This window comes from Lygodium microphyllum, chromosome 16 (assembly GCF_053477565.2).
Source record: "Lygodium microphyllum isolate KBCC chromosome 16, Lygodium_microphyllum_v1.1.10, whole genome shotgun sequence".
NCBI classification, from domain to species: domain Eukaryota; kingdom Viridiplantae; phylum Streptophyta; class Polypodiopsida; order Schizaeales; family Lygodiaceae; genus Lygodium; species Lygodium microphyllum.
Window position 1 is genome coordinate 74,004,226 of NC_141150.1, and position 12,916 is coordinate 74,017,141.

The 12,916-nt window shown below is 43.8% G+C and overlaps 1 protein-coding gene across 2 annotated transcripts in view; it reads right to left on the reverse strand.

Annotated features, from left to right (window-relative positions):
- Positions 1-12,916, reverse strand: part of LOC148022987 (uncharacterized) — a 69,138-nt gene that overhangs the window by 29,522 nt on the left and 26,700 nt on the right. For both annotated transcript variants that reach the window (XM_087695945.1, XM_087695944.1), the window contains one exon: positions 7,362-7,442. In XM_087695945.1, the coding sequence (XP_087552071.1) occupies positions 7,362-7,442 (81 nt within the window). The remainder of the gene's footprint in view (positions 1-7,361; positions 7,443-12,916) is intronic.

Sequence of the window (12,916 nt, forward strand, 5' to 3'; positions counted from 1 at the left end):
ACTAGCATTCTAGTCCATGCTGCTCTCTCTTCATCCAATGTTCATTAAGAAACAAAATTTTAAATATCAAAAAAGTTAACAATGTACATGTGCCTTAGAGTGGTAGCTTCCTAGACCCCCTGTCACCTACATTAAAGGGAACATTGAGTGTAGTTATCCCCCACCATGATTAATGTTTTGTAGTTGCCAAATATTGGGTAAGAATGTCTCACTATACTCACCACTTCCTTACACATCGCCTAGTATTCATCTCTCACTAGTAACGTATCGTATTGCTTTATTACACAGAGAAGTGAACCCATCGAGTGTCGACAATCATGACCCCATGAGCTTCCAACAGTTTGGTGCATGTGATTGTATCACACATCAAACAACGAGGTATTGTTTTGATACCATGAAACAAAACATGAGACACAACACAAGCTATTTCTGCAATAGAATGAAATATAACAAAATGGACATCAAATTCACTTGCAGCCATAAAAGCCAAAATGGACTCACCCCAAGCTAGCAGTATAACAAGTCATACTCACATCACAAGGGTTCACATCCATAACAAGGGCTCACAAGCCTATGGACCTAGAGCCCAAGTGTTGTGATCACATGAACACAAGATACCATACAAATGAGCCGTCTGGTCCTTTTATAGGAAACCCTAACCACCCTTGTTGTAGTCGTGATGAAATGTTGTAGTCGTGATGGCGATTCAATGAAGAAACTGATATGATGAGGAGAACGGAAGACCACACAGTCCGATTCTCAATAGGGGCACGAGAGATAGTCCCAGCCTTGCCTAGTTAATTGCTAGCAATTCCCATCGTGATCCGATTGCCAGCCGTCACTTCTTGGTGAGTCCTACTATTCTTGGACTCTCTTTAATTCTAGGCTCCCCTAAACCCCGTTTGGGCGCCCAAGGCCCCCGGACGGTCATCCCTCGTGCCTGTTTCCCGTAATTTACCTTATTAATATAACATTTCCTTCCCCTTAAGAATCAGTTTCGTCCTCGAAAACGATACTTGGAAGGTCTAACTGTAAATTGGGAAACCTTTTTCTTAGGGTACTTACTCGCTCCCATGTTGAGCTTTCTTCTGAACAATCTTTCCACTTGACCAAACATTCTTGATAAATAGTATTCCTTGTTCGTCTATTACGAACATTTAATATTCTTTCTGGTTCATGTGGATTAGATTGGTTATCTAATAGCTCCTCAATGTTATCATTTAAGATTAAATTATCCAAATCACCCAGTTTCTTCCTTAACTTACTCACATGAAAAACTAGATGTATTTTACTACCAATAGGTAGTTGGAGCTTGTAAGCCCGTTCTCCCACCTTTTGAAGTATTATGAAAGGACCACAATACCTGGGTGAAAGCTTTGGACATTGTCCCGTTTTCATGGTTTTAGTTTGTTCAAGCACTTTAAGATAAACCAATTCTCCTTCTTCAAAGGAGACGTCTCTTCGGTGAGGATTTGCATAAGCTCTAGCTCGATTTTGAGCTTTCTTAATATTTTCTTGAGCAAATTTTAACATACTATTCATATCCTCCAAAAGGTCCTTGGCTGCCTGAACCTTTTCCTTATGCAATCCTACTGCATGAGGAGCTCTGGGCTGAAACCCATACATTAACATAAATGGACTATACCCAGTGGAAAAGTGCTTGGCACTATTATATGCAAACTCTGCTATCGGTAGATACTCTTCCCAATTAGTTTGCCTTTTACTTACATATGCCCTAAGCATATCTTCAAGGATTTGGTTAACCCTTTCAGTTTGCCCATCAGTTTGCGGGTGATCCGCCGTACTCATGCTAAGTTTAGTATCCAACTTCCTAAATACCGCACGCCAAAATTGACTATCAAATTTTCTATCCCGATCAGAAACTATATTTGCCGGAAGGCCATACAATCAGTATATGTTCTCTACGAACAATCTAGCCAATTCTGGTGTTTTAACATCAGTTGAAGTTGGAATGAACCTAGCCATTTTGGTTAACCTATCCACAATCACACCACAGAGTCGTGCCCCCTCAGTGTTTTGGGTAATGCAACAATAAAATCCATGGAGATACTCTCCCATTTTCCTGAAGGAATCTCTAATGGATGGAGAAGTCCTCCCATTTTCAATCTTTCAGCTTTATTAACCTGGCATTTATTACATTTGACCACATAGTCAAGGACATCCTTATTCATTCCAGGCCAATAGAACTGCCTTTTAATAAGACTATAAGTCTTATTAACTACTGGATGTCCCACGCTAGGGGTATCATGACACTCAAAGAGTATCTCGCGCCTTATTTCTTTAACTTTCGGACACATACCCTACCCTTGTAGAGTAAATAACCATTATCAATGGTAAAATTCTTCCACTTGAATCCGGTTTGAGCAACCCCTGATGCTCCATTTCCTTGTTGAACATCCTCAGATATTCCTTTCTCAGTAGAAGCACTTTCATTTGGATCCCCATTTTTTATTGCTTCCCATATGTTGAAATATGCCGGATCAACCTGGCATTTCCCTTTTAAAGATTTAAGCAAGTCGGAAGTGAACTGAGTAAAACTCAATTCATTTATGATGGGCATTCTGCTGAGTGCATCAGCTACTATATTATATTTCCCTTTCCTATATCTTATCTCATAGTCGAACTCTTGGAGAAGTTCGGCCCATCTGGCTTTACGTCCTTGTAGATCCGGTTAGTCATTAAGCCACTTAATGCTTTCATGATCCGACAAGATCAAAAGTTTGGCACCATACAAATAGTGCCTCCATTTCTTCATTGCATGTACTATTGCATACAACTCTCTCTCATAAACAAAATAATTCTGTTTTGCACGGTCTAATTTCTTGCTTTCAAAAGCAACTGGTCGACCTTCTTGTAATAAGACCGCGTCTTATCGCCTTATCACTGGCATCGGCTTCAACCACAAATGGTTTATTGGAATCCACAATTAATAGTACTGGAGCTGTAGCAATAGCTACCTTAAGTTTTTGAAAACTTTCATTTTGGTCTGTTCCCCAATTAAAGCTCTTTCCTTTCCCTTTAAGTTGGTTTGTCATTGGAACAACTACTTTGGCATAATCTCGAATGAGTCTACGATAAAATTCAGATAAACCTAAGAAGATCTGCAGCTCTTCCAGGTTCCTTGGAGATGGCCATTCAATAATTGCCCTTACTTTTTCTGGATCCATCTTGATTCCCTCTTTCGAGATAATATGCCCCAAATATTTGACCTCTTGTGCGAAGAATTCACATTTAATTTTCTTCGCATAAAGGGAATGTGTTCTTAACAGTTGGAATACCAATTGTAAGTGTTCCAAATGTTCTTCTCTCAATTTACTAAAGATCAAGATATCATCCAAGAAGACTACTACAAAATGTCCTAGATAGGGCCATAACACACTATTCATCAGCTTCATAAAGGTAGCTGGTGCATTAGTGAGGCCAAAGGCATCACCAAAAAATCATAATGCCCATATCTAGTACGAAATGCTGTCTTAGGAACATCTTGTGCCTTAATTCTTACTTGGTGATAGCCTGATCTTAAATCTATCTTTGTGAAGAATTTTGCCCCTTGTAATTGATCAAAAAGATCTTCCATTCTGGGCATAGGAAATTTATTCTTCACCGTTATTTTATTAAGTGCTCTATAATCAACACAAAGTCACATAGAACCATCTTTTTTCTTTACTAATAAAATGAGATATGGGGTGTGCACCATTTCTTTCATCGTTTCATCTTCCTAGGAGATTTGCTCTTGTACCAGCATGGAGGCTTCCCCTCCCAAGGCGGAACTTGCAACATTTCTCTTGATGTTATCATGGCTACCTTGCTCTTTTAGTCAAGGTCCTTCATCCTCATCTTCATTTATCATCGTGGCTATCGATACCATATGAACATCGACATCAAGCTCCTCTTCCTTCTTCAGCATTAACATTTGAGGTTGAGAAAGAGTCTCTACCCTTTCTTTGTATTCTACAAGATTCAGCACTTGTCATCAACATCGCTTTCCCCCCTTGTTGTACCTTCCCCCTTTTGCATTGCATGATTTCATCATCTTTGTACTAGGGCACTTAGGCAAGTAAACAATTTCCCCACAAGGAACACTGTCCAAGTGACGCCTATTGCATGTGCATTCTCATCATGTAGCACACTACTCTATGCATCTCATTGTGCATAGCACACCTGGGCAGATCCTGAGTTGTCTCCATCTAACGGCTCTTTACCACCTTACCACTACCTCACCATGCTTCACCCCTTTCCCTAGTCATTGACATGTTCGCGAGGTTGGGTTAGCTTGTTTGTTTTGTGATGTGTTGGAACTTGGATCTAACCATCCCTTTTCATTCTCCCCACACAACACAGTTCCTTGATAGGCCGCAAACCATCTCTTCTCTTTTTCTTTTTTTTAGGTTCAATGTAGTTCCATCCGCCTTTGCAGAACTTAGTAGGTGGCACATCATTGGGCAATCGGCATGCACCCTTTATCTGATGCGTTGGCCTCTTAGGGGTGACTATTTGGACTCCCTTGGTAAGATGACCATCACCTCTATAGTCTTGATAGGCCACTAGGCAGCCAACGTACACTTTGTCCGATGCCCCAGCTACTTTGGGGTGGGACACCTTGGAGTAAAAATGGGCTTGAGCTTTTCTTCCAATCCCTTCTCTGGTTTTAGTTTTGGGCCTGAGAAGGGTGTTGCGCTAAAAGTTCGTTCCATACTGATTAACTCTTCACAACATCCCCAAAACATGTTAATTACCAAAAGTGCCATTAAACGGTGAGCAATTCTAGAGAGTTTCTATATCCCACATTGCAATCACTAATCTCGGAGGATCCTTTTGTATCTATAAATAGACAAGCTGTCCACCATTCAACCCCATCCTTGTGTGCAAATTTCTCACTCCCACATGCAGATTTCAGCCATCAGCCACCTTCCCTTCGTTGTCCAGCCCTTGCCGACTGCATCACCATCCTCTCTAGCACCTAGTGTCTCCATCCTTGCTATCGCCTACCTGCCTGTGGCAATTGTATCAACCTGCGTTTTTGTAGCTAGTGTGGGCATCTACATCATCTTCCACTTCCTCTATTGTCACCTGGGTCTCCTACTACCTTGGTGATTGGTGTTTTGTGGTTTTTCACACACTGACATCTCTAATTCGTGGTTATAATACTCAAGATGGACATCTCACTCTGACACTCTTCAGCTCAGTCCTTCGGTATTCTGTACACTCTTACATTCATTTACAGCATTCATTCACTTCAGAGTTCTCCTTTCTCTCTATATGTGTTTGTTCCTGTATTTGAGTTTTGAGTTTTGCATTTAGGGGTTGAGTTTTGCACAACACTGTCTGAGTCTGTGTGCTTCAGTTGTGGTCATACTTTCTGTGTTTCCTTAGTGCAAACCCCAGCATATCTTCACACACAATGCCACTGTACTAATACTACTTTTGTTTATGTCCTCAATCATGATCCTTGGATGACACAAGGGCTTTTTCAAGAATGAAGGTATGAAAGCAACGATCTCCTTTTGTAGCATGACGTAGAAATGGGAAGGTTAGGGCAGCTCCTTTTGGGGACACACACACGTGTGTGTGTGTGTGTGTGTGTGTGTGTGTGTGTGTGTGTGTGTGTGTGTGTGTGTGTGTGTGTCAATTTTGAAAGCATGGAACAATTCTCAAAGGTCTTGCATTGACACACATCACATAATCTTCATCTTTGAAGGTCTTACCCTAGCTGACCCATCAAATCAATAAGCTTCTACACTCCCACATAAAAAGGTAAGGTCCTTCCAGCTTAAAATGAACAAGATATTCCTCTAGTTGGTATCGGTGGAGGTTGTGAATGCCAACATAAATATCCTTATATTCATAAAGAGATTGAGCAGGCATATGATTACCTTGAAGTTGCTCAAAATGTGAGAGATGAGGTCAGACTGAGACTGCTTGATCAACTCTGGGCCACTTGTGTATGCCTTCGCAATTATTCTCCAAGATTGTAACCTTGCCTTCAACCATATCCTAATGTTGGTGCATCTTCATGGCAGGTTCTAAAAAGATCTCTTCCATACCTCATAGTTGCCATCATCTGGTCGGCTGCAGGTTTGAGAAGAATAGGGAAGCCATCTATGCCAGGGAAAAACTGCTAACATGGAAATGTAATGCAAAGCACATGGTTAGCTTGCTAAATGCAGGGGCAAATTATACGCACTATCGAGATCTGCAAAATGCAAATGCTGGCAGCACCAACTGCAAAAATGCAAGCCTTGAGGAATAAGGGAGTTCTCAGGAAAGAAAGCTTGGCACAGGGGAAAGGTACAGGTAGCAAAGAGAAATTTACAGAAGGCAAGTGAAAATATATATATAATGCAGACTGAAATTGCTGTTGCTAACCAAAACACAGCAGCCCTGCATTGGACTGCGCATTGCTAAGCTAGAACAGCTGGTACAATGTTCAGCAACCTCGATCAGGCTAGAAACTGATGCTACAAACAGCGGCAGGGTACAAATATGCAAGATGTAGCACCTGGGGCTCATTAAGCGCAGACACACACTGCTGCACCAGCAAACAGATCAGCTGTTGAGGCATCTCTTGTAAGAAACACAAGGCCAGAATGCAAACACTGCCATGAACAGCAGTCATCGACCTTCCTAGAAAACTTCAATGGCAGGACAAAGGTCTGTCCTAAAATAAGATCCGAGGCACTGAAAGTGAGACCCAATCAGGGTCAACGTATATACAGGAATCAGTAGAGAAAACTGGCAACTAAGAATCAGGTCAACCTAACCTGGTCCAAAAGGGGAAAGATGCATACTCACAGAGAGCTAAAAATATGCTAGTGCTCCCTGATATGGAGCTGGGTACACAGAAACTAAACAGAGAGAGCTGTACTGGTCTGCCACCACTGATAGGGATATCTCCCGTTGTGAGTTTCCTCATCACCAACAGCCTGAGCCTAAGATATTCATAGCAAATCCTTCATTTCTTCCTTTTCTAAGACTAGTTTGGAGCACATTTTTGTTTTGGTTTCATTAAAAGTCTGTCAGCCTTCACTAAATTGCCCCATTATGGAAGAAGTTCCTTAGCACTTGTCTGTTGATTGTTTTACCATGGATCAGGGAAAAATGCTAATTGCTACACTATCAAAATGCTCTCTTCATTCTGTCAGGCAAACCATCCATCATAAAATTTCAAACAAGAAAGCTTTTACCTCCTACTCTTTGAGTAAAGCAAGATTTTGCACTACCATACCCTTGCCCACTCGTTGGCATAGTTGTGACTAACTGATGGATGAGATTTCAAGAACATTAAGAGTGTAAATATATTAAAAGGAGGATGAATGCAAATTAAGCCCCCTGTAAGTTACCTCATTCAGCTCTCTTTGTTGCAAGAATATCTTCAACACCATACATAATGGTTTCAAAGGAGGTATAGCACACAAGGCATCCTGTAAAAAGATAAACCCAAAGAAAAAATAAGATTAATTGTAGAATCGAAATTTCGAAAGACATCGTCAAATAAAAATCTACTTCCGGCATAGGACCAATTATAAGATGTATAATCATGAAAGACATTAAAATACATGTGTCAACAGCGCCAAAATTAAATAAACTTCCCTAACTTCTTCATAAGTCACATGAAAACATATGTGCATGCATAAATGAAACATATCCCAGCTAGACAATTCTCCATTGTGGTTACCCTAAAGGAGTCTCAGTACTTGGAGCTTTTGTACAGGTTTGTACATAAGAAACAGCCTTATTGCACATCATTCTCAACACATACCGAGCAGTAATGCTGCCAATCAACTCCCATCTCTGTCCTAATGTATGAAGGCCATGCTCCCCTCTGAAGTCTTCATATCCACAAGCAAACCCTTTGCTTGTGACCCACGTAACAACTCCCCATATCGATTTCACCTCTAGTGATCTCTAATTGTGAAGGTTCCCTAGCATGAGCTGAGCTGTTGGACGGAGAGATGGGATCTCAGAGCACAAGTGCAAGGTGGTTTTAGGAGACGCTTCTCTACACTAGACCACATCCTCACACTCAGAGCAATTATTGAGGAGGGTAGAGCTCATGGTAGATGGATCTATTGTTGCTTTGTGGATTTCCACAAAGCCTTTGATACAATACAAAGAGCCAAATTGTGCACTAGCTATATGATATGAGAGTACATAGGGAGCTCATCTAGGGAATGTCGGCATTGTATGAGAGGGCCATTGGTAGAGTACAAACATTTGAGGTTCTTTCCACACCCTATCTTGGCTCTTGCAGCCCATCACCATTGGTCTGTCTTTTAAATGGACGTAAAGTCTGCCTTCTTAAACAGCATACTCAAGGAGGAGATTTATGTTTCATAACCTCCTGATTTTCTTGTGCAAGGAAAGGAGGATCATAACTACAAATTGTGGAAGGCCCTCTATGGCCATAAACATGCTCCCAGGTGTTGATACTAGAGGATTGATCGATTCTTCTTCCTTGGTTTAGAGATCTATCAAATATCTCAAGGCATTTTCATCTCCCAGCACAAGCACATCTCCAAGTTTCTTTCGGAGTTTGGTATACCCGAGTGTCGGCCTATTTCTTGCCCCGTGGACCCTAAGTCCAAGATGGTTACTGCCAAAGCTCCCCTTCCTAATGTTATCCGATAGTACATGTGTCTTGTTGGATCTTTGATTTAGCTTATTCATACTCAACCCGACATTTCTTTAATGGTAGCATTGTTGTCTTCTTTTATGAAGTCTCCTACTTGTTAGAGATTGTCACTCCCTGGACAGCCAGGAGTGTTACAGTGTGCAGAGCAGGACAGAGCAGCAGCCACGTCATCGCTGCCAGGGCAGATGCCACGTGGCAGTCTGCAGTCAGACAGGTGCAGTCGGACAGGTCTACACCAGTGGGCTGCATTTAATAGAGCCAACCTGGTCATTATTTGGCATTTCTTATCTGCTATATATAGCAGCTCTTCACCACATTGTTCCACACTTGTATCTGACAGATTTCAGCCTGCCAGTGACAGAGAGAGCACTCGGGGCTGACGAGATCGAGGTCCTTCAAGGCAGAGACATACGCAGATATTCTCTCTGCACCCGTGTATAATTTTGCATCCTTATACGGCATTCTTCACTGCAGATTTTCTGTGTTTCATTGTCTCTTTCTCTCTCTCCTCTCTCCATTCACTCTTTGTCATGGTCATTCGCTTCCGCATTGCTTCACTCTAACATGGTATCAGAGCATTGAAGGACTGACCTAGGGTGGATCTAACTGAAGAGGAGTTTTCAGTGCGACACAAGGCTGCATTTTCAACGTTCTAGTGTGAGCAGGTGGGCTGCGCATCAGAACAAGGCTGAGGCGAGCATGGGTATGCGAGAAAAGAGAAGATTTCCTGAAGCTGCTGCTGTTTTTCTACTGTTAGAGAAGGAAGAAGGCTATGTTTTTGGCCTTCAAGTGCAGATTTTACCTTTTCATCACCTCGGGCAGCCGAAGAAGGTTCGGGACGTTGAGACAAGAGCCCTAGCAGGCTGCGTTTTCACAGTCAGAGGGGGTTTCTTTTGCATTTGTGCAGGCATTGCAAGTGAAGATGTCTACAAAGACTGACGTGGAGTTCCAAGCGATCACGTACCGAAAGGTGCTTGTCTTACCGGCTCTTCCATCAAATCAAAAGCTCGATGGTGAAAATTACCGCATTTGGCGTGTGATGATTTGGGAGTCTTATGATTTGGCAGAGCTTGTGATGGAGGAGATCAACCAACCCTCAGTGAGAGATGAGTCCAAACTCTCTTCCAGTGCTCGTGCAGAGTTGACCAAGGCCCAGTCTCATTGGGACAAGCTAAATGCCAAGATTCGTTCTTTTCTTTTTCTATATTGTACAACAACCGTGATAGCCCATATAGAGCACTTGATGATATGGCTGGAACTTGACCAGATGTACAACCGGATGACCCTTATGAAGAGTGTTTCTTTGAAGCACAGACGCGGACCTTGTTCGTAAATAAGTCTTCTTCGCTTTGGGAACACATCAACAAGCTTCGACAGCTTCAGATGCAGGTTCAAAATGTAGGGAAGCCCATTTCCTCCGAAGACATGGCGATCACTTTATTGTCCCAATTGCCGCCACAATTTAGTACCTTTTATTTCGCTCAGGACGGAAGTTGACTTTTCCCTGGGAAGAGTTGGTTCCTATGGTCTTGGACCAAGAGGAACAATTAAAGGGACAGAATGCTTCCAAATCAGAGGCATTGATTGGTCAAGCCTCTCAAAAGAAGAGTAAGGACCAAAAGAAGGAAGAGGACAACAAATCCAAGAAGCACAAAGAGAAAGAATTGACATGCCATATTTGTGGTAAGACCAGTCATTGGAAGAAGAATTGCCCCGACAAGAAGGACACAAAGGATTTTGGAGCAGTGGTTGTACCCTCATCAGCTGCTTTTCTACTTAGCAGTCATTGAGAGCTCTACACCGAAGACGTCTAATGCTACAATGACAGCTCCCCAAGCTTGAGAGTGGATCGTGGACAATGGTGCCTCACGGCACCCTTCAACAGTAGGTGTTGCCCATTTGTGACCATCGTGTGGGCAGATTCTCATAAGAGATAGCTCTTCTTTGTCTTGCTGCACGGGGTGAGATGCAGCTGATTCCAGATGGACGTGGTGGTACCCACACTTCCAAGGTATTGTATGTGCCCGGTTTAGGGTATCATTTGCTTTTGATCCATAAGATTTGTTCTCTTGGTTTCTTGGTGGAGTTTGACAATGATGCTGTTCGAGTTTTTGATATTGAATCGAGAAAGGTTCTCTCTTCAAGGTATGAGGAGGACAGCATCTACAAATTGAAGTCTTCTTCCGCTCTTACTTCTCTTCTTCTTACCTCTCAGTCACAGTCCCGAGCTTTGGCATGCTCGGTTTGGCCACTTGAACTATGAGTACCTTCGGAAGGCGTCGCGCAGATCGCTTGTTCAAGGTTTGCCGGACATAGTGGTGAGCCAGCAGCCATGTGTCTCTTGCATTCATGGGAAGCAGCATAGGGATGCGATTCCCAACAAAGCTTCGAGGCAGTCTACTTCACCTATGGAGCTTGTATCTACGGATCTTTGTGGCCCGATGAGAAATGAGTCCCTAAAGGGGAGCTTGTACTTCATGTTGATCGTAGATGAATACAGCAAGATGACATGGGCCTACTTCTTGACGCTAAAGTCGGAGGCTTTCCCCCACTTCAAGGATTGGCTTCTCTTCGAGAACCAATCGGACCGGAGATTGAAGACCTTGCGATCAAACAAGGGTGGTGAATTTGTTTCTAATGAGTTTGCTTGTTTTTGTGCACATAGGGGCATTCACCAAGAGTTTGCTAATACCAACACTCCTCAAGAGAATGGCATTTTGGAGCGGAAGAACCGAAGTGTGATCAAGATGGCACACACCATGATGGAGCACCCACAAACACCTCAATTTCTATGGGCCGAGGCAATGGCTACGACAATCCACATCCTAAATCGATCTCCCACTTCGGCCATTGACAGGATGACACCTTTTGAGGCATACTTTGGGACTCAGCTGTTGAGAAACCCTTCACCTGCAATTTGCATTTTTGTGTCTCTACGTTTTGCGTTTAGGGTTTGCAGCTCCAAAAGGGGCGCCATCCTAGACTGACTGTGCCTATTTATAGGCCACTCTCACATTCATTCCTCACGGCTGATTCATTCAATCCGTCACCTCTCCTCTCCAGCCTCTCCATCACCCTCACACCCCTTTAGGAGGACATTGTGGTTCGTGGTTCGTGGCTATATCATCATCTTCCTTGTGCTACGGCACCCTTGTTCCCGTGTATCACATTCACTCCATGATTCAGAACTTCATCCTTCCATTCATTAGAGTTTCTTCTCTCTTCTCTTCTCTTCTCCATGTTTGCCAAGTTCACTCCGTGTTCCTCCCCGCCAACCCTACTGTCTCGCTGGTACGTCATCTTTTGACATGGTATTAGAGCTGGATCTACTCACCTAGTAGCAAAGATCCTCCACTCCAATGAAGGCAAAGACCGATGGCAGGTTCGGCGTTCACTTCTCTTCTTCTTCCGCTGCATCAACACTTTTTTGGCAGCTGTTCTAAACTGCGTTTGCAGCCCAAGGCTCAGCCCAGCTTGCGTTTGCAGCTGGCTGACCTCCGCCTTCTCTGCCCAGCTCCTGGCGGCTGTTATGCTGCTGGCCGGCTCCGCCCACGTCTTGGCGACTGTCCTTTGCCGCTGGCCTGCTCCGCCCTACATCCTGGCAGCCATTTCCCGTCTGCCCCAGCGGCTCAGCTCCTGCTGCCAGTGGCTACACCCAATCTGCCTGCATTTTTCAGGTGGCTGCTGCTGGCGGTGCTGGCTGCAGACTGGCAGTTCCACCCAGTCAACTGGCGGCGCTGGCTGCAGTCTGGCGGTTCTGCCCAGCCAGCTGGCGGTTCCTCCCTATCTCCTTGCGTTTGCACAAGCTGCTGCTGGTGGCTCAGCCAATCAACTGGCGGCACAACCAGCACTGTTGTTTCTCAGCTGGCGGCCTTTTCCCACAATCGGCAGCCACACCTTAACTGCTGGTGGTTCTTCCTGACCACTAGTGGTTCAGCCCATTTCCAGCCCTTCCCCTGCCCTCCCACCCCTTGAGCGGCGGACATTGTGGCTTGAGGTTTGTGGCTGACCTCTTCCTTCTTCGGTTTGCCACACCAGTACCATGGCATCTCCACCAATAGATTGCCAATCTACTAGGTGTTCCTACTGCAGCACGAACGGTCATCCCACCGAAGACTGTCGACATCAACCTTTGCTCCCCACCCCTCCGAAGTATATGCGTCTTCCACCAAGCACTCCTTGTGCCACCTCTCCTTTCTGGGCTACAGAGATTGTTCTACGTCAGCTATCAGAGTACTATGCTCAAGGCAATAAGACACATCC